This window comes from Notothenia rossii, assembly GCF_949606895.1.
Source record: "Notothenia rossii genome assembly, chromosome: 3".
NCBI lineage: Eukaryota > Metazoa > Chordata > Actinopteri > Perciformes > Nototheniidae > Notothenia > Notothenia rossii.
Genome location: NC_136901.1, coordinates 94,457,725 through 94,485,533, shown reverse-complemented (window position 1 = coordinate 94,485,533; position 27,809 = coordinate 94,457,725). Strand labels below are relative to the sequence as shown.

The window sequence follows — 27,809 nt, the reverse complement described above, 5'->3', positions numbered from 1 at the left end:
CTGTGTACCGGAGGGGAGACGCGAGATACGGCTGATACTTGACGATATGGCGGAGAACGGTTGTGGAGCCTCCGTTGATATGCACCCAGGAACGAACGCTAGCTCCGGTCCTTTTCCCGTGAGGGAAACTGTGGACTCGATATCCTGACAGGCTGGTATTTGTGCAACCTGCACAAACACAATACTGCACCATGATTACAAATGGTGAAATACAATGTAAAACTACCGAAAAATACCAGCTCACTAAAACACAACCGCTCAACGCAACTACTAACTATACCCGCGGTCAGAGAGCGGAGATGTGTTCCCTGTGTGATGTAATATGACGCGTTTGACGTATGACCTTAAAAAAAAAACGTTTTTAAGAGCAGAGCTCAAAATTGCTCCTTTCCCTCTGAATTCCTGCCCTTATGTCTCGTAAAACATATCAAATCCTACACTCACTTTTTTAATTCTAATTTTCAAGCAAGTTTAAGCATAAATGCAGAAAAAAAAAACCCTGCAAGATGCTCTTTAATGATTCAAAACAGCAATGTGTGAGATATGGCTAGTGATTGACTCACAATCTCAACAGAATGTGAAGAGGTTACAGTCTTGCGGTTATGTCCAAGATGTTGTTTTTTGTTGTTGCAAGAGATAATAGGGATTGATGCAGAGAATAACCAGAAGACAGTCTGGATAGAGCCTTCAAAGAACCAGAAAGGGTTTTGAAGATTATCAGGGATATAGAAAGAATACAAATATTACAAATGATTATACTTTTTGCAGTGTCAACATCTAAATACCACATTTAAAAGTACTCATTTATTAATAAATCATATTTATGTTACAATTATTTATTTATGAATTTGTTCATCACCTTAATATTCAAGCTGATAAAGTTGGAGCTATTTTTAATAACATTATGCTGTGCTGCTTGGTAGTTTATTTTTTGTTGAAATACGAAATAATTTACGATTTGATTTGATTTTGTATAAAAATCTGAATCTGTAAAATAAGCTGTAAAATAAAATTGTGCCACAAAAAGTTCCATATTTTCCTCTGAGATATAATGTTGAGGTGTTAAGTAGCAGAAAACAATTATATAATAAACAGTTAGGTATAGTGTAAGTTCCTCGAGTAAATAATAAAGCAATTGAAGTGTGTACATGTAGAAGAATATACCATGAATCGTCCCACAGAGGGGAAATGTACATTCTGCATTTCACCTATCCTAGTGTTAGGAGCAGTGGGCTGCCATATGTACTGCCCGGGTAGCAGTGTCGTCAAAGGTGCCTTGATCAGGGACACATCGGTTGCACTTGGTCTTTCGGGGACTCGTACCGGTGACTTTCCGTTTCCCAAGCCAAGTCCCTATGGACTTCGGTGCTGGACGAAGTATTCCTGGATCACATCAGTTACCCATTAGCCACGTTCACACCGTGTACTTTGTACGTAGTGCCGGCACTTAGTGCCCCGGCACTTATTACCCCAGGGCACTAAGTACCAATCACGTTCTGGAGCTAGCTCCCTGCGGCTCCGTTAGTTCCGGCGGCCACCACTGGGATAATTGGGTCCCCTATTAACATTTGCTCCCGTTTAGCATTATGGGCGTCATAGCCATAGACTATAAAAGTCTTACCCAAGGCTGAATCATAAACTAAAATGTATATGTATGTATAAAGGGTTACGTCCTTAGCTGGCTAATAAGTGACAAGCTAAGCTACCAAGCACACAAACACCTGCGAACAGGATTAACATTTATAATATTATCATTTTAGGCTTCTTGGAAGTTCTGTTAGTACATTGTAAGAGTTGGTGAGGTCCTGGTAATTTAATCCGGGAAATTACTCTGACCTACTAATTGACCTAACCGAAGTTATTGAGTCTATGTAAGTTTACTGCTTGGCTCAGATCCACCAACGTCAGCAAGATCTCCCCTCTATTAACTCCCCGAAGAACCATGTTCAATTAACTGCTGTTTCAATTCAGACAACCTGCTAAATCTGTTTAAGCGATCCCGAAGGATTTTGATATCAGTAATGAGGTGTGGCCCTACCTAAGTGTGAGTGTGGCAGGGTGCAATCTTACATTTGAAGCAGGAGAGGAGAGCACAGATGTCTTTTAAATTGTCCCAATCCAAAAGGTGGGATCAGTTTATTTGAAGAAAAATAGTTCCAAACTAATACAGGGTTTTTACCTTCTCTCTTTACAACATTATACTCATACTAAACCTATCATGCTGTGATCATGTTCTAATATGAAACTTAATTCACAGTTTTACATTTTTTACCATAATTTTTTAACTTCAACTGCCCAATTCAGTTGTGACATTTATAATCTCCCGATAGAATTTAGAGGCATTTCCTCATAAAAAGACCGATGACAATAAAAAGCACATTCAACTTTTCATTCACCAAATCAATTCACATCAATTCCATACAATTTTTTCCGACACAGATGGCGGGTACAAACATTCACAAACACATACCTATCTCCCGCAGGTATTCGGAGGAAGATCCTCACAGGTGGCGGTTACTAATACTCACAAACACAGTCCTATCCGACACAGATGGCGGGTACTAACATTCACAAACACATACCTATTCATTCCACTCATTCACAAAGTAATTCACTCAGCTTTCAACAAAGAAAATCAAGAGATATTTACCAAGTTTGAGAGAACCTTACAGAGAGCTATTAACCCAGCTCTGAGGGACAGAGCTTACCGGGAGAGAGTATACCAGGGGAAACCCCCCTCTCTCTCTGCTTGCTCACAAAAAGAAAGTCTCTTTATGCTCAAAAAACCGGAAAGAAAACCCCAAAAACACCTCCTCCATACCCAACCAATGAAAACAACTGGGCATGGCCACTGATGTACAGGACTGGACATATTCTATTGGCTATGACATAAGACACACCTTCCCATGTTTGTGTAAAAAGGACATGACCAGACATATTCTATGGCTATGACATAACCACCTTTTTGAGGCCTCAATGTATTTCTCCTTAAGTCCGGAGCCCCCCTCCCTGTGTACTGCTGTGAGAGGAGAGGGAAGAACCTGCCTACTCTCTTATCAGAGAGTAAGGCATAAATCATTATACTCAATTTAACAAACCACTTGTGTTTTGTTTATACTGTAAATATAGAAAAACCTAAAATATGAAGCATTTTCATTGTGGGTTATACAAGAATATAATTGATTATATTTGATTATAGCTAACTTTCGTTTTAAGTATTCAACATACTATGAAGATCTCAACAACATTCAAGCGCACAGCACGCCATTTTAATTGTCTGGTATTGGTAACAATATTCCCTAAAAGGCACAATCACAACGAGCACGACTAAAGCTAAAGGGTCAAGTACAGTACTATGACTAACTAACGTTGTAGCCTCTATGGTTGTAGCCTAGCAGAGTGGACAAGTTGCTGTTAGCTGACAGTGAGGCATGTACATGTCCATCAAAGTGACCACGCCCTAATTTATGCAAAAACGTTAAGACCTAATATAAATAAAAGGGTCGTGTTAGAAAACAATTCACTCACAGATTCATAATCATGAAGGTGGAATCTAACTATATCGATAATAATATTTATTGCATCCATGGGTAGAAATATGTTTTTTTCTGCTGTAAAGTTGGGCATTTTAACATGGGGGTCTATGGAAATTGCTCCTTTCTGCAGTCAGTCCCTAGCGGCCCATGTATGAACTGCAGTGTGTTGCACTTCCGTATTGGCGTCCCGGCTGTTCCCCAGAGTTTGCCGCTTGGTATCAACAAACCACCGCAGCCCGGGCTTGTATCGTTGCAGCGGAGGACTGATGAGGTATATAGAGATCTGAGTCCAGCGGGCTGCTTGTTCCTCACAGGACATCATAGGACCAGCAGATCCTGTGTGAACGCTCTACGTTAGTCAGTGGACGTCCGACAACATGCACACTAACTTATATTGCAGCTAAACTTTGATTTGAATTGCTTGAATAAACTAGCTAGAGAGCTAAAGTTAACTACATCCATCCAATGTCAGAAGGATTACCTTTTAACAAACGTTGTAATGCTTTTCTTTCATTTCAATTTGAGTAAAACATTGAAGATATAACATTGTATTGTACGGTGGCCCTGAAGTGCAAGACACCACAGCATTTCACAAAACACAACAGCATTTCAGAAAACGCAACAGCATTTCACATTGGACGGAAAGGGTATTCCTTAGGGAGAACACTTCTTGTTTGTGATTGGACAGAGCCAGCCAGAGAAGCACTGTTGTGATTGGTTGTTTTTGCTGCCAGTCAAGAAATGACACTTCGTGATTGGCCCAACACATCAGCCATTATTTGTTAGCACACACTCAGAGCTCACAGCTCCTCATATCTGTTCAGAAACTGAACACAAGTTAAACATATACAAAACACAGACTATATGTCATGGCGAATACAGTCGCTGCTTTATTTATGTCTGTATGACGTTGTTGTTAGTGTGGACGGAGCAGACTGTATGTAAACTGTATGTAAACTCATTGTGCCTGACTCAATTTAAAAAAAAAGGTTGTTGGTAATGTATTAGCGACCCCTACAGATGTATGATGTCACTGAAGGTGGGGTTTAAAAGAAGGGAGGAAAATGTCATTTCTCGGATAAGAAAAGGTCACACAGGTCTCAATCATACATTAAGTATAATGGGAAAGCATCCAACCGGAAAGTGTATACACTGTAGCCAGCCAGAAACTGTTGAGCATATTTTACTGCTTTGCAGGAAATATAGTACTCAGAGAAATGTGTTTTTCCAGACACTGAAGAAAGCAAAATTCCATGACTTGTCGCTATCAGGACTGTTAGGGAAAACATCAGGCAATATATATTGTGAGATTATTAAGTTTCTAAGAGAAATTGATACATTTAAAATAATCTAGAGTTTTGGTTCTTTGTTTTGATTTGTTTCTTTTGTTTATTGTTTTCTGCTTAGTCTCTTGTCCACACTCCAGTCCAGTTGGTGGCGGTAATGCACCTACATGTTGGTTTGCCAACCGCCAATAAACACGAAAGAAGAAGAAGAAGATGATGTCACTGCATCCGTGGGAGCTCAGACCCCTCCTTTTGGGAGCTCAGCTCCCATTGCTTCACAGTCACACTTAACTCGAGCCCTGCATGTGGCGTCTCGTCGCTACGGTTCTCTCTTGTGTTCCTGAGAAAGTGTGTGTGAGCTCCAGCACTACTCATCCATCATCTGTGTGTCTGGATAAACCTCTGAATGGACTCTGTGCTCTTTTTTCTGGAGCGTTTACCTCGGACTATAGGAGCTAGCTTAGCATGCTAGCTGGAAACACGTTAGCAACACTAGTCAGATTGAGAGTTTGACGGAGAGAGAAACGGTGTGTTTAACGGAGTCTGCAGGAAAAGGTGATCTAGGAAACATGAGTAAAGTCCAAATGCTGCTGTCGTTGAAGCAGCAGCGACTCACTGCTACTAATGAAGAGATATTTGCTCTGTTTGAACAAACAATAGCAGAGCTCGAGGAGGAGCTGTTTCTTTCCAAAGAGGAGAACAAGAGACTCCAGAAACTACTGGACGCTGTTTTCCAGCCTCAGCTTCGGATACACAGAGCAGGTCTGTTCCCTTTACTCTTAATTAACACTTTAAACTCTTCAGTAACACTTTATTATCACATTAATAACACTTTAGATCAGTGGCGCTGGAAGGGGGGTGCTGAGGGCGCTGCAGCACCCCCTAGCGTCAGGCAGGCGGAGCTCCTCTGCCTGCAAATTTAAACGGAGAGCCATCAAAAATCTGAATTTTTCTTTTAGGCAGAAAAGAAAGAGACTGTTGCTGAACCAACATGGATGTGATTTCATTTTGTCTTTCCAAGACATTAATTAAAGAATTCTGAGCATTGCTGCTGGGTGATTGCGTTGGTGCTGTAACTGTGGATGTGATTGTGATGAACTTTGATGTATTGGCCTCTGAGCTTCTTGTGGCTTGATGTTGCAAATGTTCATATTCTACTTCATGTTCTCTGTGCGAAAACTGTACGTCAGACTGGCCACCTGTAGGCCTGTTTGTGTCAGGCACAAATGTTTTTGCTCCAGCACTGAGTGTGGCTTCCTTTCGTCCCCTTTCCAAATAAGAATGCATGCCATTGGGACTCGCAGATGTGTTACTTGCAGCACGAGACCTTCCAGAGCATCTTAGCACATTCATTTTAGCCCTTGAAGCGGCTATTTCCACTTCCATTTCTAATTGCTCCCTCTGTTTCCTGAGCTGTCCCTTCTTTTTCCTGAGCTCTTCCTCTTGTTCATCCAATGCATGCTTGTCTTTTAATAACATTTGTCATGCCATGAGAGCGGCCATGTCAGCCTCAGCTTTGATGCATGATGATGCAGTTGAAACACTGGACCTGGTTCCAGCAGAGCTCCGCTTGCTAGACTAAATGCTTCCTCTGTTTGAAACCCTGTCGCTTGGTTTTATTTCATCTTGTGCTTCAGAAGTTTCAACATTTTTCCTAGATTGTTTTGAAACATGATGTTGGAGCTATATATCTCTTTATATTATTTAATAGTTTAACATTTATTTTCTACACCTACCTTTTTAATAGTGTGTGTGGACTCGCGCTTTTGTGCATGCTCTATAGTGCCCGTAATAGCGTGCACTGGAGTCCGTTGTTATGCACTGTGTGTGTGGTTTTGCTCGGTGTATGTCAACGTCAACCCCCCCCCCCCCTAATTAGCACATCGGACAGCACCTCAGCACCCCCACTCAAAATACCTCTGCTTTAGACCCTTTATCAGCACTTGCTGCAGGTAGTAGATCGTGAAATAAAGTACAAACACCACACTGTGAAAATACTCCATTAGTTAAAGTACTGCATGCATATCTTTAAGTAAAAGTATGTAAGTATTATGAGACAAATGTACTTAATTATAATTTATTAGGGAAGAGCAAACCTTCCAAAATAAATATATTTAAAAAAAGACATACATTGAATAATATGCCATTTAATGTACTAGTTGATTAAATGTGACATAAATGTATCATTTAGTTTTAATGTGCTCATTTATTCACCTTTTCTTTTTAAATGTGTAAAAAGCAAATAAAAGACCCACTTTGGATTAATTCAAATTGCTGGAGAATAATTCATTAAAAAATCAATAACAAATAAGTTCAATAATAAAGTAAACACATCTAAAATGTTACTTGATAAAGAATAGGGGAACTAGTACAAAGGTCATAAAGTAATTCAAACATTAATATAAATGAATGTACAATCTCATCAATCAATTATTGCCAACATGTATTTATAATACACTGAACAAAAATATAAATGCAACACTTTTGTTTTTGCTCCCATTTTTCATGAGATGAACTCAAAGATCTAAAACATTTTCTATATACACAAAATAACCATTTCTCATTTTAAAAAGTATTAAAGTATTAAACGGCATTTTCCAAGGTATTAAGAAGTCCCACAGCAACGACAACATGAAACACCCTTTAATTTACTGAAACGACATGTCGGGAAACCCCCTCAAGGCGGCCCCCATAGCGCGCTGTAAATTGCTGCTTCTTATTTTAAGTTTCGTTGCTCCGCTCTGTGGGGGGGGGGGTCCCAAGGTGGATAGACAGACATACGCAATGCTCTGGGGGTCCAACGGCTCCGTGTGTAAGCCCTATATGATCATTTTCTGATAACGATCCTGCTGCTGCTGGGCTGTCAGAAGAGGGGGAGGAAAAGAGAGGCAGGCACCGTTTATTAAATATTCTTATACAGAGAACAGAGTCGTCATCAATTTGTTTTAAAGCTCAATAAATAACAAAGAAGACCTCTGATCAGCACTTTTCAAATTTTGTACGGAAGATTTAAACTTTAACGGACATGTTGACCGGCGGAATTTTTTTTTTAACAGAAACTCTGCCGCACGGTTCCCTCGTCCCTTGGAAGAGGCGGAGAGGTGGGTGTTTTTCATCTGCTGGTGGACTACCTGAGAGATACAGCAGGAGAACACGTCATCCACCGCGGAGAATAAATAGAAGGGCAACCATGGCAACCATGCTCCGGGGTCTTCTTCGCTGCTTTTGGTGTATTTTGTGGCGGCAGCAGCGCCACTTACAGGCCTGGCATATGTACTACAGCGTTTCTAGCATTTCCAGCGGTCTAGTGTGAACGGACACGTTAATGAATCGAATGCGTGTGAACGGAATACTTTTTTGCGTTTGCGTATGCGTTTTACCGTATGCGTCCTCGTGGGGCCGGGGTCTAAGCCAGACTATATCCGGTCACAGAGATCTGCTATTTTAAAGTAAAGTCAACACATATAGACCCTAAATATAGTCTATATTAAGAACGAGAAAAGTCTTAACATATATATCCTTTTTTGTAAACATATGACAAATGTGTGAGGGTGATGACGTCAGAGCATCCTCCTATGTGCCAGGGCTTAGCCCCGGACAGCCCCAGCCCAATTTAATCCCTTGGTATTTGTGAGGGAGCTCCTATGGCATTAGCCAGCTGAAGCTCACCAAAGTTTAATATATTTCATAGTTCAAAGTAAATGGTAAATGGACTGTACTTATATAGCGCTTTATCCAGTCTTTAAGACCCCTCAAAGCGCTTTACATATTACATGTCATTCACCCATTCACACCCATTCATACAGAGCAGTGTACCTTACTCTAGGACCTAACATTCACACACATTCACACACCGTTGGCCATGCCATCGTGAGCAACTCAGGGTTAAGTATCTTGCCCAAGGATACATCGACATGTTGACTGCATGGGCTGGGATCGAACCCACAACCTTCTGGTTGAAAGACGACCACACTCCCTCACAGCCACAGTCGCCCTTTTTGTCAGTTTTGTCAATTGTTTCGTTTATTGGTCAAATACTGGTTTCTAATGGTTTCTGAGGAGTTTTACTGGAATGAAAGAACACAGTCTACAGAAGCAAAAAAGCAGCATACTGCATTAAACCTGACCTTCACAGAGAGGTTGAAGTTCATGTGGAGAGGAGGCTTCAGTAGTCTGTCTGCACTCTGTTTAGTTGTGCTATCTTACTATCAATATAGTAAATGTGAGGTAAAGTGTGTAGCCAATGTAACCGGTTAGAACTCAAAGTTGCGATGAGGTCTTAAAATGTATGGAAAGGGTCTTAAAAAAGGTCTTAAAAGGTATTACATTTGACCTCAGGATTCCTGCATATACCCTGACGCCGATCCAGAGCATCCCAAACATGCTCAATGGGTGACATGTCCGGTGAGTATGCTGGCCATGCAAGAACTGGGATGTTTTCAGCTTCCAGGAATTGTGTACAGATCCTTGCAACATGGGGCCGTGCATTATCATGCTGCAACATGAGGTGATGGTCGTGGATGAATGGCACAACAATGGGCCTCAGGATCTCGTCACGGTATCTCTGTGCATTCACAATGCCATCAATAAAATGCACCTGTGTTCGCCGTCCATAACATACGCCTGCCCATACCATAACCCCACCACCACCATGGGCCACTCGATTCACAACATTGACATCAGAAAACCGCTCACCCACACGAGACCACACACGCTGTCTGCCATCTGCCCTGAACAGTGAAAACCGGGATTCATCCGTGAAGAGAACACCTCTCCAACGTGCCAGACCCCATCGAATGTGAGCATTTGCCCACCGACGACGAACTGGAGTCAGGTCGAGACCCCGATGAGGACGACGAGCATGCAGATGAGCTTCCCTGAGACGGTTTCTGACAGTTTGTGCAGACATTCTTTGGTTATGCAAACCGATTGTTGCAGCAGCTGTCCGAGTGGCTGGTCTCAGGCGATCTTGGAGGTGAACATGCTGGATGTGGAGGTCCTGGGCTGGTGTGGTTACACGTGGTCTGCGGTTGTGAGGCCGGTTGGATGTACTGCCAAATTCTCTGAAACGCCTTTGGAGACGGCTTATGGTAGAGAAATGAATTCCTGCTGTCAGCATGCCAATTGTACGCTCCCTCAAAACTTGCGACATCTGGTATGATGGTGTCAAAAGCTGAGCTAAATTCGACGAACAGCATCCTTATATAGTTGCCTGGGCCTTCTAGGTGGCTCACAGCTGTGTGATCAACTCAGTAAATCAACCAGGGTTTCTCTGTCCGGCTGAGAGCGCGTTCACGTGAAAGGGACGGGGTCAGCAACATTTGACCAATCACAAACATGGAGAAGCGTGCTGACAGCGCAGCGTCATACTTCATGAATGAATAGTAAATAGCAAATCCTGCTTTGCAGTACAGGCCACTGGTGCCGCAGAGATTTCATTAAGTGAAGGTGGTTTTCCTTCTATAAAACAGCTGTGGGCAGCAGATACTGTGAGAGTCACAGACAGGAATTCATAGATCAAAGTAGACTGGTTTACAGACTCTTCTGTTTTGTGAATCCGGTGCTTGAACAAATAGCTCTAAACCCCTGGCCAAAATGTCCCTAAATGAAGTCAGAGTTTGAAATATATCTCAAATAATGTATGCACTGCCATTTCTCCACATAAACATAACAGTCTTCAAAAAAACGGTTGTCTCCTCTGTGCTCCACTTCCTACTTGGCGCACCGGTAACTTTCTCGTGCAAACGAGAAACTAACGAAATAATTTCTCGTGAAAGTACATCGTGCGCACAAGATACTTTTTTTCTCTCTCCATGAACCTTTGGGGCTCCGTATATACACTAGTATTAGACGTAGTCAAAAGTTTGGACACATCTTCTTATTCAAAGTTTTTTATTTATTTAAATTGGTTCTACATTGTAGATTAATACTGAAGACATCAAAACTATAAAACAACACATATGGAATTATTATAGCGTTCAGTGGTTTTTATGAGTGCACTTGAGGATACATTCAAAGTTCTTGAAATGTTCCGGATCGACTGGCCTTCATTTCTTAAAGTGATGATGGACGGTCGTTTCTCTTCACTGAGTTGAGTGGGTCTTGCCATAATATGGATTACAACAGTAGTCAAATAGGGCTCTCCACTGTGCACTAACCCTACCTCAAACACATTAAGAAAGCAAGTAATTCCACAAATGTACTCTTTAAATTACATTACATTGCAATTAGCTGACGCTTTTATCCAAAGCGACTTACAATAAGTGCGTTCGACCAACAAAATACAAACTTGAAGAAAACAGAATCATATAAGTTCATCAGGTTTCATAGAGCCAAACATTTCAAGTGCTGCTCAACTGGCTTTAAATAAGCCAGTCCTTTATTAGTATATAAGTGCTTTGTTAGTAATTCTATCTCTCAAAGTGGAGTCTAAAGAGATGAGTTTTCAGTCTGAAGAAGATGTGTAAGCTTTCTGCTGTCCTGATTTCAATGGGGAGCTCATTCCACCATTTTGGAGCCAGGATAGCAAACCCACGTGTTTTTGCTGATGGGAACTTGGGTCCCCCTCGCAGTGCGGGTGCAGCGAGCTGTTTGGCTGATGCAGAGCGGAGTGCACGTGCTGGGGTGTACGGTTTAACCATGTCCTGGATGTAGGAAGGGCCAGATCCATTCACAACATGGTACGCAAGTACCAGTGTCTTGGAGTGGATTCTAGCAGTTACTGGAAGCCAGTGAAGGGAGCGGAGGAGCGGGGTGGTGTGGGAACATTTAGGAAGGTTAAAGACCAGACGAGCCGCTGCATTCTGGATGAGCTGCAGAGGTCGGATGGCACATGCAGGTAGACCAGCCAGGAGGGAGTTGCAGTAGTCTAGGCGTGAGATGACGAAAGCCTGGACCAGAACCTGCGCTGTTTTCTGGGTCAGCTGGGGACGTATCCTCCTGATGTTGTAAAGAGTGTATCTGCAGCAGCGGGTTGTAGCAGCGATGTTTGCAGTGAAGGACAGTTTGTTATCTAGGACAAACAACAAGGGGGGAAACAACAGAGGTACCGATGTTGATTGTTAGGTCAAGAGTGGGACAGTCTTTTCCCAGAAGAAAAAGCAGTTCAGTCTTGTCAAGGTTGAGCTTGAGGTGGTGAGCAAACATCCACTGAGAGATGTCTGCTAGGCAAGCAGAGATGCGTGCGACGACCTGGGTCTCTGAGCGGGGAAAGGAAAGAATTAATTTGGTGTCGTCAGTGTAGCAGTGGTATGAAAAACCATGCGGGCTAATGACAGACCCGAGCGAGTTTGTGTGCAGGGAGAAGAGGAGGGGACCAAGAACAGAGCCCTGAGGGACCCCTGTAGTTAATTGACCAGGTTCGGACTCCGACCCTCTCCAAGTAACCCTGTAGGTGCGGTCTTTGAGGTATGAGGTGAGGAGGGAAAGTGCAGAGCCTGAAACTCCAAGTTCTTGGAGAGTGCGAAGGAGGATCTGATGGTTCACCGTGTCGAATGCAGCAGACAGGTCCAGAAGGATGATGACAGAGGAGAGGGAGGCTGCTTTAGCAGTGTGCAGTTCCTCAGTGACAGCAAGGAGGGCAGTTTCTGTTGAGTGACCTGCCTTGAAACCAGACTGGTGCGGATCCAGAAGGTTGTTCTGATGGAGATAACAGGAGAGTTGTTTAAAGACAGCGCGTTCAAGTGTTTGAGACAGGAACGGGAGGAGAGAGACAGGCCTGTGGTTTATAACATCAGACGGGTTGAGAGTGGGTTTCTTTAGGAGAGGGTTTACTCTTGCCTCCTTGAGACTGTTTGGAAAGTGACCAGAAGTTAGAGAAGTGTTGATGAAATGAGAAACGGTAGAATATCAGGAGCGATAGTCTGAAGGAGGTTTGAGGGGATAGGGTCCAGAGGACAGGTGGTAGGACGGGCAGAGGTAACGAGGGTAAGAACCTCACTTGGAGAGAGAGGGGAGAAGGAGGTTAGTGTGTGGGTGAACGGCAGGTCTGGTGACCCAGCGGTGACTCTTGACATGGCACACATGTTAATGGCAAACCATTCCAGGTGACGACCTTGTTATGGGAGATTCCTTATTACAGCGTATTTCTCGCTTATTCATTAAGGTCACACAGGTCAGAGAAGCCCCATCGTCTTGTTATATCAGTTTTATGCCTAGTCACCTGGTTAGTTAAGACACATGTGTTATTGAGTTACATTTCCAGAGAAGAGGCCCCATCGTCTCCCCCGTAATTATTAGGGGTGAGCGGAAGTACAAAGAGGCTCCATAGCTCAGTCGGTAGAGCCTCAGGTTATAATACAGTTAAGTCTTTGTTAGTTAAAGACGTCATGAGATAGTGACCTTTCGACATCTGAAACATATACAAGTATGGCATTCATAAGGGAAAATGTGTGTGTGTGTTCATTACAGTAGCTATATATGCCTGTGTAAAACTGCTACTCGTTGGGGCATTTACGCGATTGGTTGCTGTTGAAGCAAGGTGATGTACTCCAATATTATTGTTTGTTGTTGTGACTGCGGCATTGAACCACAAACCATGCAACACCTCCTGATATGCCCCCTGCTGGAGCAACCCTGCACAACATCGGACTTGGCAGAGTTTAATGAGAAGGGACAGCAATGTGTTCAGCTGTGGCTGAACCACATCTAACCGAGACCTGTAACTGACTGCCTTGTGGACACGATAAGAAGATTTGTTGTTGTGCAACTAAATATTGATTAATCTCAACCATATCTGTGTTTATGTTTTATTGATCTCTCTCTCCTCTCTCTCTCTCTCTCTCTCTCTCTCTGTGTTAACATTTAAAGTTGGTGAGCCATTAATTGCACTAACATCCTCATGAAGCTGACTGAGAGAATCCCAGAGTGTGCAAAGCTGTCATCAAGGCAAAAGGGGGCTGCTTTGAAGAATCTAGAATAAAAATCACACTTTTTTGTTAACTGGATAATACCATATATGTTCTTTCATAGTTTTGATGTCTTCAGTATTAATCTACAAAGTAGAAACAAATTAAAATCAACAAAAACCATTGAATGAGAAGGTGTGTCCAAACTTTTGACTGGTACTGTATATAAAAAAACACATATTTTAATATTTAGCAGGTTCCCTCATCTATAATCAATTATTATCAGTTAATAATGGGGAATTATTGTGTTAAGAGGTAGTTAACCTGTTTATGTTTGCGGATCTTTATGTTGACTATGTGGTTTTGAGTTGATTGTGTAACCTGTTGACGTTAAGCCTGTGGGAGGGGCTATGGGTTCAAAAGGGACGGTGTTGGCCCTGGAGGAGGTCACTCGGGAGAATGTTGCAGTGAAGGCAACAGCTGGGACGTGTTTGGAAGATTGTTGCATTGAGGGCAACAGCCAGAGCATGTTTACTCTCCATGAGTGATGGACGGCCTGATTTGGTGACTTTTATTTTGGTTGTTTAAGTTGTGCTGTTTCGCTATATTTTTGTTGCTGTAATAATTAAAGTTTTTCGAGCTTAAAACAACCGACTAAGTCTATGTTTCGAACGGACAAATAGAACCCTGTCACAAAAATAATCAAAATGATCATAAATGAAACACTGACAGGGAACATTTCACTGCACCATCATTACTATGACATAAGAAGATGCCGTAAAATGTTCTGATAATACTTGTAAACTTTTACTTAAATAAGGTTTGAATTAGGGCTGTGCAATTAATCGTATTTTAATTTCTATTATGATTTTTGCTTGCAACGATTATGTAAACAACGTCGTCGAAAAAAACCGATTATTTTGCTGCATTCCCTTTCGCAATGATGCTCTCAATGTGTCTTGCGTTATACATCCTGCCAAGTTCCCAGAAGGAAAGAATAAAACGGAGAGGAATCAATAAAACCCAGATATGGTTCATTAATTAGTATTTAGTTGTACAACAATCGATAATAATGAGGAAACATTACCTTGCACACAAGCAGTCAATAGTGGTAATGCTCCAACGAGTACAAGTCTTTCACATCATATATAGCAGCTTTAATGAACGCACACACAATTTCCTTACATTAGCCAACACACCCACATATGTTCCAGATGTCGAAAGGTCATTATCTCGTGACCTCTTTAGGTGTAATTCATACCGTCAGGATATGAACCACCTAACTAACAAGACTTAACTGTATTATCCTGAGGAGGGCCTCTTTGCACTTCCGCTCACCCCTAATAATTGCGGAAGAGACGATGGGCCTCTCTTCTCTGGAAACTGTAATTCAATAACATACCTAACTATATTGACTAGGTCCAAGACTGATATAACAGTGTGTTTCCTGTTTCCTGCAGATGTCCAGCAGCTGGTGGTGGTTAAAGAAGAGCCTCTCCCTGACCAGCAGGAGTGGAGCACCAGTCTGGACCAGGAGGACCCAGAGCCCCCCCCACACATTAAGCAGGAACAGGAGGAACTCGGGATCAGTCAGGAGGGAGAGCAGCTTCAGGAGCTGGAGGAGGCTGATATCACCAAGTCCACTTTCACTCCTGACCCTGTGAAGAGTGAAGATGATAAAGAGAAACCTCAGTCCTCACAGCCTCATCAAAGACAAACTGAACACATGGAAACAGAAGCTGATGGAGAGGACTGTCGAGGACCAGAACCAGCCAGGAACTCAGATCCAGAGAGCAGTTTACAACCAAAGACTGAGGACCACACTGGAGACTCTTCTGAAGACACTGATGACTCTTCTGAACCTGACGCTGAACACAGTGCTGATTGGAAGGAGACCAGAGAACCTGCCTCAGGCTCAAACTCACTGAAAAATAGACAAGAATCTGTCAGTGATCCACAACGTAGTGCTGAAAAGAAACCATTCAGCTGCTCAGTCTGTAAGAAAGCTTTAAGACATAGAAAATATCTAAACCAACACATGAGAGTCCACACAGGAGAGAAACCCTTTCGCTGCTCAGTTTGTGAGAAAGCTTTTTCACTGAGTGGAAATTTAAAGAAACACATGAGAGTCCACACAGGAGAGAAAGCACACAGCTGCTCAATCTGTAAGAAAGCTTTTTCACAGAATATCAATTTAAAGACACACATGAGAATCCACACAGGAGAGAAAGCACACAGCTGCTCAGTCTGTAAGAAAGCTTTTTCACACAGTGGAAGTTTAAAGACACACATGAGAGTCCACACAGGAGAGGAAATATACAGCTGCAATATTTGTGACAAAATATTTAAATGGCGAGGTCATTTCAAAAGGCACAAGTGTGTTGGTCGTCAGTCCTCACAGCTTAATGAAATTCAAACTGAGGATAACGGAGAGGCAGAGCCTCCAATCAGCAGCTCAGCTGAACACATGGAAACAGAAGCTGATGGAGAGGACTGTCGAGGACCAGAAACAGCCAGGAACTCAGATCCAGAGAGCAGTTTACAACCAAAGACTGAGGACCACACTGGAGACTCTAATGAAGACACTGATGACTCTTCTGAATCTGACGCTGAACACAGTGCTGATTGGAAGGAGACCAGAGAACCTGCCTCAGGCTCAAACTCACTGAAAAGTAGACAAGAATCTTTCAGTGAGCCCCGACGTAGTGCTGAAAAGAAACCATTCAGCTGCTCAGTTTGTGAGAAAGCTTTTTCACTGAATATAACTTTAAATCGACACATGAGAATCCACACAGGAGAGAAACCATTCAAATGCTCAGTCTGTGAGAAAGCTTTTTCACGGAGGGAACATTTAGAGAAACACATGAGAGTCCACACTGGAGAGAAAGCACACAGCTGCTCAGTCTGTAAGAAAGCTTTTTCACAGAGTGGAAGTTTAAAGACACACATGAGAGTCCACACAGGAGAGAAAGCACACAGCTGCTCAGTCTGTAAGAAAGCTTTTTCACAGCGTGGAAATGTAAAGGCACACATGAGAGTCCACACAGGAGAGGAAATATACAGCTGCAATGTTTGTGACAAAAGATTTAAATGGCGTAGTGATTTCAGAAGGCACAAGTGTGTTGGTTGCCAGTCCTCACAGCTTAATGAAATTCAAACTGAGGATAACGGAGAGGCAGAGCCTCCAATCAGCTAGGGGTCGACCGATAGTGTTAGGGAACCATATTAATGATAAAATAAATCATTTTTTCGGGGACAACTGTGGAGAAGAGCCTGATGACTCTCCAGCACCCCGGAGAAGCAGGCTGTGAGACCGACAAGCACACCCAGAGAACAGGCTGCTTCATCTCACTTTATAACCCAGGAAAGGAGCTCGAATCGAATAATACAATGTTGGGAGAATAAGTTTATGCCCGGGAGTTGATTCTTTGGCGGTTAAGCATGAACAACAGTAAAGAGCTTAGCACCCGTATCCTCTGTCCCTTGCTTCATTAATGTCTTTTTACTAATACATAACACATGCATTGTTCCATCTGTCAAGCTAAGATATACAGTGGGGAAAACAAGTATTTAGTCAGCCACCAAATATGCAAGTTCTCCCACTTAAAAAGATGAGATGCCTGTAATTTTCATCCTAGGTATACCTCAACTATGAGAGACAGAATGGGGGGAAATAATCCAGGAAATCACATTGTAGGATTTTTAATGAATTAATTTGTAAATTCCTCGGTAAAATAAGTATTTGGTCACCTACAAACAAACAAGATTTCTGGCTCTCACAGACCTGTAACTTCTTCTTTAAGAGCCTCCTCTGTCCTCCACTTTTTAACTGTATTAATGGCACCTGTTTGAACTCGTTATCAGAATAAAAGACACCTATCCACAACCTCAAACAGTCACACTCCAAACTCCACTATGGCCAAGACCAAAGAGCTGTCAAAGGACACCAGAAACAAAATTGTAGACCTGCACCAGGCTGGGAAGACTGAATCTGCAATAGGTCAGCAGCTTGGTGTGAAGAAATCAACTGTGGGAGCAATTATTAGAAAATGGAAGACATACAAGACCACTGATAATCTCCCTCGATCTGGGGCTCCAGGCAAGATCTCACCCCGTGGGGTCAAAATGATCACAACAACGGTGAGCAAAAATCCCAAAACCACACGGGGGGACCTAGTCAATGACCTGCAGAGAGCTGGGTCCAAAGTAACAAAGGCTACCATCAGTAACACACTACGCCGCCACGGACTCAAATCCTGCAGTGCCAGACGTGTCCCCCTGCTTAAGCCATTACATGTCCAGTTCCGTCTGAAGTTTGCTAGAGAGCATTTAGATGATCCAGAAGAGGATTGGGAGAATGTCATATGGTCAGATGAAACCAAAATAGAACTTTTTGGTAAAGACTCAACTAGACGTGTTTGGAGGAGAAAGAATGCTGAGTTGCATCCAAAGAACACCTACTGTGAAACATGGGGGTGGAAACATCATGCTTTGGGGCTGTTTTTCTGCAAAGGGACCAGGACGACTGATCCGTGTAAAGGAAAGAATGAATGGGGCCATGTATCGTGAGATTTAGAGTGACAACCTCCTTCCATCAGCAAGGGCATTGAAGATGAAACGTGGCTGGGTCTTTCAGCATGACAATGATCCCAAACACACCGCCCGGGCAACGAAGGAGTGGCTTCGTAAGAAGCATTTCAAGGTCCTGGAGTGGCCTAGCCAGTCTCCAGATCTCAACCCCATAGAAAATCTTTGGAGGGAGTTGAAAGTCCGTGTTGCCCAGCAACAGCCCCAAAACATCACTGCTCTAGAGGAGATCTGCATGGAGGAATGGACCTAAATACCAGCAACAGTGAAAACCTTGTGAAGACTTACAGAAAACGTTTGACCTCTGTCATTGCCAACAAAGGGTATATAACAAAGTATTGAGATGAACTTTTGTTATTGACCAAATACTTATTTCCACCATAATTTGGAAATAAATTCTGTAAAAATCCGACAATATGATTTTCTGGATTTCTTTTTTTTCTCATTTTGTCTCTCATAGTTGAGGTATACCTAGGATGAAAATTACAGGCCTCATCTTTTTATGTGGAAGAACTTGCACAATTGGTGGCTGACTAAATACTTTTTTGCCCCACTGTACATACATATATCTTAGCTTGGCATGCTCGCTCAGTTAGCATACACACATATATATATATATATATATTATTTATGTATTCCATTCCTTTAAATTGAATATTTAAAATACAAATTAGCTAAATAAACACAATTACACTGCGCTAAACAGCCAAACAACCGAGAACCTAAAGTATGTAACTATATCTAAAACCAAAAGACGTTAATTACCTGTAACCTACTCGGTGTGCCATATTGTTTGTTGTCTGTTCTCTCTAAACCTCCATGGCCCCATCTCAGGTCGGTGAAATGAAATCCTTGCTTCCCTCACTTTCGTCGTTTCCCTGCGTTTAGTCCCTCCCACCAGGGAAGCATGGAGAGACGCAAGGAAACCACGAGAAGCAGGGAAATGAGTTTTAAGAGCAATGGGACGTCCTTTCCTCTGGAGCGTCACGTGAAGCGGAGTCCGTTTGTGATGACGTCGCACAGCTGTTCGTCTGACAGCAGCTCTGTCCCCGTTGTTTTCACACACCCCCCCGCCACACATTGACTGACACAAACATTCGTATCATCTGTTCTAGACCCAAATAAATAAAATAAAATAAGAACTCATTCTCAAAAAAGATAAACGCCATTCTTAAAATGTATAAACGAACAATAGTTTGATTAATATTGATTAGAGTGAACAATAGAAAGAAAATAATTGAGAGAAGAAAAAGAGATATATTATCTATCAAAACCCAGTTAGATTAACATTCATTGGATTGCACACTTTGTTTGTTTGTGTGGATATGTAGCACATTAACATTTTAATAGCACTTAATGACTGACTGAATGGAAATGACAATAAATGAACATGTAAAACGAATAAAGCGATCATGAAAATGTTTCCAATAAATGAATACAATTATTTTTTACCACTTTGTTGTTCAGATATATCAAATATTTTTAACTAAATGATACATTAATTTAAACAAAACACGGTATAAACTGAGGAGTGACTTTCGTGACTTTCATGTATTTTCTTCACTCCGCTGGGAAACGGCTCTCATGTCAAGAAGCATCAGATCAGTGCATGCGCTGCATCGTCCAATCAGTGAACGATACACAGTAAGGGGGCGGGGCGAGTATCTGAGGATTTCATCGGAGGATGGTCTGGTGATTCCTTGGTTATCGCTCCTCCATTATCGCTCCTCGCTCCTTGGTCATCCGGCAGAAATAAGAGCCATGGGACGGTACTCAAGATGGCGCAGAAAAATCAACTTCCGGTTAGACCGAGGACCGAGGAGCGAGGAAGTGAAAAAAGTCGACCTGAGACGGGGCCCATGTATCCTTAAGTATCCTTGCGTCAGCGTATCACGTGTTGGGCGCGCTCTCTTCTGACCATATTTGGAAGTACAGCTTCCTACAGGTTCAACCTCCACCGACTGGCTGCGGCTGCAGCTGGACCCTTCTCCTTTTTTCTGGAGCGTTTACCTCGGACTATAGGAGCTAGCTTAGCATGCTAGCTGGAAACACGTTAGCAACACTAGTCAGATTGAGAGTTTGACGGAGAGAGAAACGGTGTGTTTAACGGAGTCTGCAGGGAAAGGTGATCTAGGAAACATGAGTAAAGTCCAAATGCTGCTGTCGTTGAAGAAGCAGCGACTCACTGCTACTAATGAAGAGATATTTGCTCTGTTTGAACAAACAATAGCAGAGCTCGAGGAGGAGCTGTTTCTTTCCAAAGAGGAGAACAAGAGACTCCAGAAACTACTGGACGCTGTTTTACAGCCTCAGCTCCGGATACACAGAGCAGGTCTGTTCCCTTTACTCTTCATTAACACTTTAAACTCTTCAGTAGCACTTTATTATGACATTAATAACACTTTAGACCCTTTATCAGCACTTGCTGCAGGTAGTAGATCCTGAAGTAAACGTACAAACTCCACAGTGTGAAAATACTCCATTACAAGTTAAAGTACTGCATTCATATCTTTAAGTACAACTCAAGTCTTATGAGACAAATGTACTTAATTATAATTCATTACAAAGAGCAAACCTACCAAAATAAATATATTTATAAAAATACATTCATTGAATAATATGCCATTTAATGTACTGATTTAAATATTAACCATACATGTAGGCACTAGTTGATTAAATGTGACATAAATTGATCATTTAGTTTTAATGTGCTCATTTATTCAGCTTGTGTGTGTGTGTGTGTGTGTGTGTGTGTGTGTGTGTGTGTGTGTGTGTGTGTGTGTGTGTGTGTGTGTGTGTGTGTGTGTGTGTGTGTGTGTGTGTGTGTGTGTGTGTGTGTGTGTGTGTGTGTGTGTGTGTGTGTGTGTGTGTGTGTGTGTGTGTGTGTGTGTGTGTGTGTGTGTGTGTGTGTGTGTGTGTGTGTGTGTGTGTGTGTGTGTATACTCCGACAGGACTATAGCAATACATCGAGATTAAACACAGTTCTTTCACTTGTGAATACACATATAACTATGGAGAACCAGATTTGTGTAAATTACTGTTCGTGGTCATTTGAAAACAAATGCCGGTGTCGGACACACATACACCGAACACACACACAGAGCGGAGCTGAGCACAAACACACACACATCATGCTCCCTGGTGACAGGACATCTCCTTCATGAAACGAGTAATAGGGGGAATAATCGTGCAGTTCAATAGAGGTGTGTGTGGTTAGACGTAGCAGCCTCGATCTCTATCCAGCTGTTCTAATGAAGGGAAACGCAGTGAAGTAAACAGTAAAAGGCACAGCTCTTTGCAGCTGGTGCTGCTCTTCTCAGATTCTGCTGAGTTACACGTTACTGCCTCCAGTGCCCTGTACGACGAAGCCAGTTCAACAGACCCTGGATATGTTTGAGTTACCCGGCTTAACTAACCCTAACAAACGCGATCTCGCTAAGCGGTCCTACGAAGCTAGTTATCAACTCAGTAAATCAACCAGGGTTTCTCTGTCCGGCTGAGAGCGCGTTCACGTGAAAGGGACGGGGTTAGCAACATTTGAGCAATCACAAACATGGAGAAGCGTGCTGACAGCGCAGCGTCATACTTCATGAATGAATAATAAATAGCAAATCCTGCTTCGTAGTACAGGCCACTGGTGCCGCAGAGATTTCATAAAGTGAAGGAGGTTTTCCTTCTATAAAACAGCTGTGGGCAGCAGATACTGTGAGAGTCACGGACAGGAATTCATAGATCAAAGCAGACTGGTTTACAGACTCTTCTATTTTGCGAATCCGGTGCTTGAACAAATAGCTCTAAACCCCTGGCCAAAATGTCCCTAAATGAAGTCAGAGTTTGAAATATATCTCAAATAATGTATGCACTGCCATTTCTCCACATAAACATAACAGTCTGCAAAGAAACGGTTGTCTCCTCTGTGCTCCACTTCCTACTTGGCAGCTTGGTAACTTTCTCGGCAGACAAAATAACGGATTCAAAATCATTCGAATGAATGGAAAATCCAGCGTTTTCGCCGCATCGTCGGATTTAGTGTGATCAGAACTTAGTTTTATATATGCTATTACACATATGCCATTTCGATGTGGGCCAGAAAAAAGTTCTGAAGGGCCTGATTCGGCCCGTGGGCTGCTAGTTCAATAGGCCTGCTTTAGGGGCTCCGTATATACACTAGTATTAGACGCAGTCAAAAGTTTGGACACATCTTCTCATTCGTTCTACATTGTAGATTAATACTGAAGACATCAACACTAAAAAACAACACATATGGAATTATTATAGCGTTCAGTGGTTTTTGTGAGTGCACTTGAGGATACATTCAAAGTTCTTGACATTTTCCGGATCGACTGGCCTTCATTTCTTAAAGTGATGATGGACGGTCGTTTCTCTTCACTGAGTTGAGTGGGTCTTGCCATAATATGGATTACAACAGTAGTCAAATAGGGCTCTCCACTGTGCACTAACCCTACCTCAAACACATTAAGAAAGCAAGTAATTCCACAAATTGACTCTTGACAAGGCACATGTGTTAATGGAAAACCATTCCAGGTGACAACCTTGTTATGGGAGATTCCTTATTACAGCGTATTTCTAGCTTATTCATTAAGGTCACACAGGTCAGAGAGGCCCCATCGTCTTGTTATATCAGTCTTATGCCTAGTCACATGGTTAGTTAAGACAAATGTGTTATTGAGTTAAGTTTCCAGAGGAGAGGCCCCATCGTCTCCCCCGTAGTTATTAGGGGTGAGCGGAAGTACAAAGAGGCTCCATAGCTCAGTCGGTAGAGCCTCAGGTTATAATACAGTTAATTCTTTGTTAGATAAAGACGTCATGAGATAGTGACCTTTCCACATCTGAAACATATACAAGTATGGCATTCATAGGGGAACATGTGTGTGTGTGTGTTCATTACAGTAGCTATTATGCCTGTGTAAAACTGCTACTCGTTGGGGCATTTCCACGATTGGTTGCTGTTGAAGCAAGGTGATGTTCTCCAATATTATTATTTGTTGTTGTGCAACTGAATATTGATTAATCTCAACCATATCTGTGTTTATGTTTTATTGATCTATCTCTCTGTGTTGACATTTAAAGTTGGTGAGCCATTAATTGCACTAACATCCTCATGAAGCTGACTGAGAGAAGCCCAGAGTGTGCAAAGCTGTCATCAAGGCAAAAGGGGGCTGCTTTGAAGAATCTAGAATAAAAATCACACTTTTTTGTTAACTAGATAATTCCATATGTGTTCTTTCATAGTTTTGATGTCTTCAGTATTAATCTACAAATTAAAATAAACAAAAAACATTGAATGAGAAGGTGTCCAAATGTTTGACTGGTACTGTTTATAAAAAGCACAAATATTTTAATATTTAGCAGGTTCACTCATCTATAATCATCTATACAAGCGCAACTTGCCATAATCGAGCAGCCCTAGTTTGAATGCAGGATTTTAATTTGTAACACAGTATTTTCATTCTATAATGTAGGCGTTAGGAGTGTAACGGTACACGTACCCGTACCGAAAATATTCGGTACGGGCCCTTCGGTTCGGTACACATGTGTACCGAAGTGTACCAAACGAATATAACGTTAAACGTAAAAGATTGAGAACGTGAACAACTTTTTGGAAGTAATCTCAGGTGCTACGTCGCAGCATTCAGAGTAATTTCCTCACATTGGGTTCAACGCGTCATAGAGCGAGCAAGTCATTTCATTGGATGAGAGGCATACTATGAGAGCTGGTCAGAGGGATGCGTACAAGGATGACGGACAAAGACAGGTGGACCGAACCAAAGCTGTTTGTCGGCATTGTTCAACTAAAATTGGTTACGCGGCTGGCAATACATGAAACTTGCACATTCATTTGAAAAGGCATCACCCGAACGTGAATATCACCGGTACCAAAAGACTGAAGTGCAAACCCAACTCCCACTAGCATTTCAGCCTCCACCACTCGCAAGAAGTTCAGACCGAGCCAAAGCTATTACAAACGCAAAATATCCTTATGTTGCCATGTTAGCAAAGCACTACCTGGCTGTATCTGCTACCTCTGTCCCTAGAGAGGGTGTTCTCCACAGCAGGAGACATTGTTAGTGCCAGCAGATCTGCCCTTTTCGGCAAGCAATGTGGACAAGTTCATTTTTCTTTTAAAAAACATGAAAATACAGTGACAAGCAAGTCCTAATGTCAAACTGGCTGCTTAGGTATTATTTCAGTTAATCGAAATGCTGCACCTTAATGTTTATTTTATTATATTTTGTATTTATTTGAGTGAATATTCACAGTTTAATAATAATTAAAAAACCAAAACTAATAGTTTTTTTTGTGAGTACTAGAACAGTAAAGTTCAAATACAGATTATTTCAGTTCATAGAAATGCTGCACCTTAATGTTTATTTTATTTTGTATTTATTTGAGTGAATACATTATTCAAAGTTTAATAATAATAAAAATATATATATATATATTTTATGTTTTGTGATATTTTTTTCTGCTGTACCGAAAACGTACCGACCCGAACCATGACCTAAAAACCGGGGTACGTACCGAACCGAAATGTTTGTGAACCGATACACCCCTAGTAGGCGTAGTGCAGGGCTATTCAATTGGCGGCCCGCGGGCCAAATCCGGCCCCGGGGTGATATTTGCTGGCCCTTTGAGTATAATGTTTTTTTTTGGGCCAGAGTGCCTTTATTCCAGAGAGGGTGTTACATTGAGAGATAAAGGGGATGACATTGCCTGAAAATGTTGGCGGGCTCGGGTTTCGAACTCACCTAACAGCTACTGTAGTGACCACTCCTGTCATTTATTGCATCTCTGCGTGAATGATTAGATCATTTCACCTAAATCAAATTAAATGATGTTAAATTAGCTTCACATGTATGTAGGCCTACTGAGTTCTGAACTTGCCATTTAGACCTATAAAGGGGCTATGTTGTTTGATTGAGTTAAACACAATATATACACTCCACTATGCTGTTGTACTGTATCTGAAGCTCTTAATATGATTGCTCATATTTCAAGCCATCTTTTTCCCGGCCCCTTGCTTTGGATCATTTTCATCAACCGGCCCCCATTCCAAACTAATTGAACAGCCCTGGCGTAGTGTATCTGTGAACAATCCCAAATACAATTCATTGTTTACATTGCGGCTAGTGCTAAACCAGAAGAAAAAACCCTTTTTCATTTTTAACTGTGAGTGGAAAGGGGCTGGGCTACATGAGGTGAATTGAACCAACATAATTAGAAAACATTTTCTGACTGTGTTGTTGTGGCAATTCTGCACTCACAGAAGGAAAGAATAAAATGGAGGGGAATCAATAAAACACAAACACAGATATAGTTGATTAATTATTATTTCGTTGTACAACAATCAATAATAATGGGGAAACATTACCTTGCACACAAGCAGTCAATAGTGGTAATGCTCCAACGAGTACAAGTCTTTCACATCATATATAGCAGCTGTAATGAACGCACACACAATTTCCTTACATTAGCCAACACACCCACATATGTTCCAGATGTCGAAAGGTCATTATCTCGTGACCTCTTTAGGTGTAATTCATACCGTCAGGATATGAACCACCTAACTAACAAGTCTTAACTGTATTATCCTGAGGAGGGCCTCTTTGCACTTCTGCTCACCCCTAATAATTGCGGAAGAGACGATGGGCCTCTCTTCTCTGGAAACTGTAATTCAATAACATACCTAATTATATTGACTAGGTCCAAGACTGATATAACAGTGTGTTTCCTGTTTCCTGCAGATGTTCAGCAGCTGGTGGTGGTTAAAGAAGAGCCTCTCCCTGACCAGCAGGAGTGGAGCTCCAGTCTGGACCAGGAGGACCCAGAGCCCCCCCCACACATTAAGCAGGAACAGGAGGACCTCAGGATCAGTCAGGAGGGAGAGCAGCTTCAGGAGCTGGAGGAGGCTGATATCACCAAGTCCACTTTCACTCCTGACCCTGTGAAGAGTGAAGATGAGAAAGAGAAACCTCAGTCCTCACAGCTTCATCGAAGACAAACTGAACACATGGAAACAGAAGCTGATGGAGATGACTGTCGAGGACCAGAACCAGCCAGGAACTCAGATCCAGAGAGCAGTTTACAACCAAAGACTGAGGACCACACTGGAGACTCTTCTGAAGACACTGATGACTCTTCTGAACCTGACACTGAAGACAGTGCTGATTGGAAGGAGACCAGAGAACCTGCCTCAGGCTCAAACTCACTGAAAAATAGACAAGAATCTGTCAGTGATCCACGACGTAGTGCTGAAAAGAAACCACTCAGCTGCTCAGTCTGTAAGAAAGCTTTTAGATATAGAACAGATCTATATCGACACATGAGAATCCACACAGGAGAGAAACCCTTTCGCTGCTCAGTCTGTAAGAAATCTTTTTCACACAGTGGAAATTTAAAGACACACATGAGAGTCCACACAGGAGAGAAAGCCTTTCGCTGCTCAGTTTGTAAGAAAGCTTTTTCACGGAGTGGAAATTTAAAGGAACACATGAGAGTCCACACAGGAGAGGAAATATACAGCTGCAATGTTTGTGACAAAATATTTAAATGGCGTGGTCGTTTCAAAAGGCACAAGTGTGTTGGTCATCAGTCCTCACAGCTTAATGAAATTCAAACTGAGGATCACGGAGAGGCAGAGCCTCCAATCAGCAGCTCAGCTGAACACATGGAAACAGAAGCTGATGGAGAGGACAATGAATAAGTCTTATGACAGTTCACACGTGAGAGAAATCTGTCTGACTGGATTAACATTGTTGTACAACATCCATATAAGACTTAAATGAACTCCATCTTTATCAACATAAGTGAACAATATGTTTAATGTTTTTGTCATTCTGATGTATACGTTAACCACTGACTGTTGATGAACCACTGCTCATTTAAGGTGGACTGACCTTTACAATGGACCAGCTAGTCTTAGTGTCTTAATGCAAACATTTTTTTAAGTGACACCAGACCAAAAACGTGCTGTTGGGCTGTGTGCTCTCTGCAGGACGGTGTCTGGACTCAAAGATTGTTTATGCTATGAGAGCTTCACTCTGTTCTTGTTGTCCAAACGACGCCAACAGAGCGATGCGTCTTCTTTCCAGCAGATGGCATAAATGTTAAATCCTCCAGTTCAACTGTCTGTCATCCACATATTAATGATTCAAAACAGCAATGTGTAAAACATGGCTAGTAATTGACTCACAATCTCAACAGAATGTGAAGAGGTTACAGTCTTGCGGTTATGTCCAAGATGTTGGTTTTTGTTGTTGCAAGAGATAATAGGGATTGATGCAGAGAATAACCAGAAGATAGTCTGGATAGAGCCTTCAAAGAACCAGAAAGGGTTTTGAAGATTATCAGGGATATAGAAAGAATACAAATATTACAAATGATTATACTTTTTGCAGTGTTAACATCTAAATACCACATTTAAAAGTACTCATTTATTAATAAATCATATTTATGTTATAATTATGTATTTATCAATTTGTTCATCACCTTAATATTCAAGCTGATAAAGTTGGAGCTATTTTTAATAACAT

The 27,809-nt window shown here is 42.0% G+C and overlaps 2 protein-coding genes across 3 annotated transcripts in view; one reads left to right on the top strand and one right to left on the bottom strand.

The window, feature by feature from the left end:
- LOC307032686 (uncharacterized protein) overlaps nucleotides 1–27,809 on the bottom strand; it is a 528,358-nt gene that overhangs the window by 458,572 nt on the left and 41,977 nt on the right. The window lies entirely within an intron of this gene.
- On the top strand, nucleotides 5,045–27,738 carry LOC307032693 (uncharacterized protein). Of its 2 annotated transcripts, none has more exons than XM_079670850.1 (2): nucleotides 5,045–5,584; nucleotides 26,022–27,738. In XM_079670850.1, the coding sequence occupies exons 1-2, from the start codon at nucleotides 5,392–5,394 to the stop codon at nucleotides 26,978–26,980; spliced, it is 1,152 nt and encodes a 383-aa protein (XP_079526976.1). In that variant the 5' UTR covers nucleotides 5,045–5,391; the 3' UTR covers nucleotides 26,981–27,738. The 2 variants fall into 2 exon arrangements, with proteins under 2 accessions (XP_079526976.1, XP_079526975.1); XM_079670849.1 differs by lacking the exon at nucleotides 5,045–5,584 and adding an exon at nucleotides 20,075–20,587.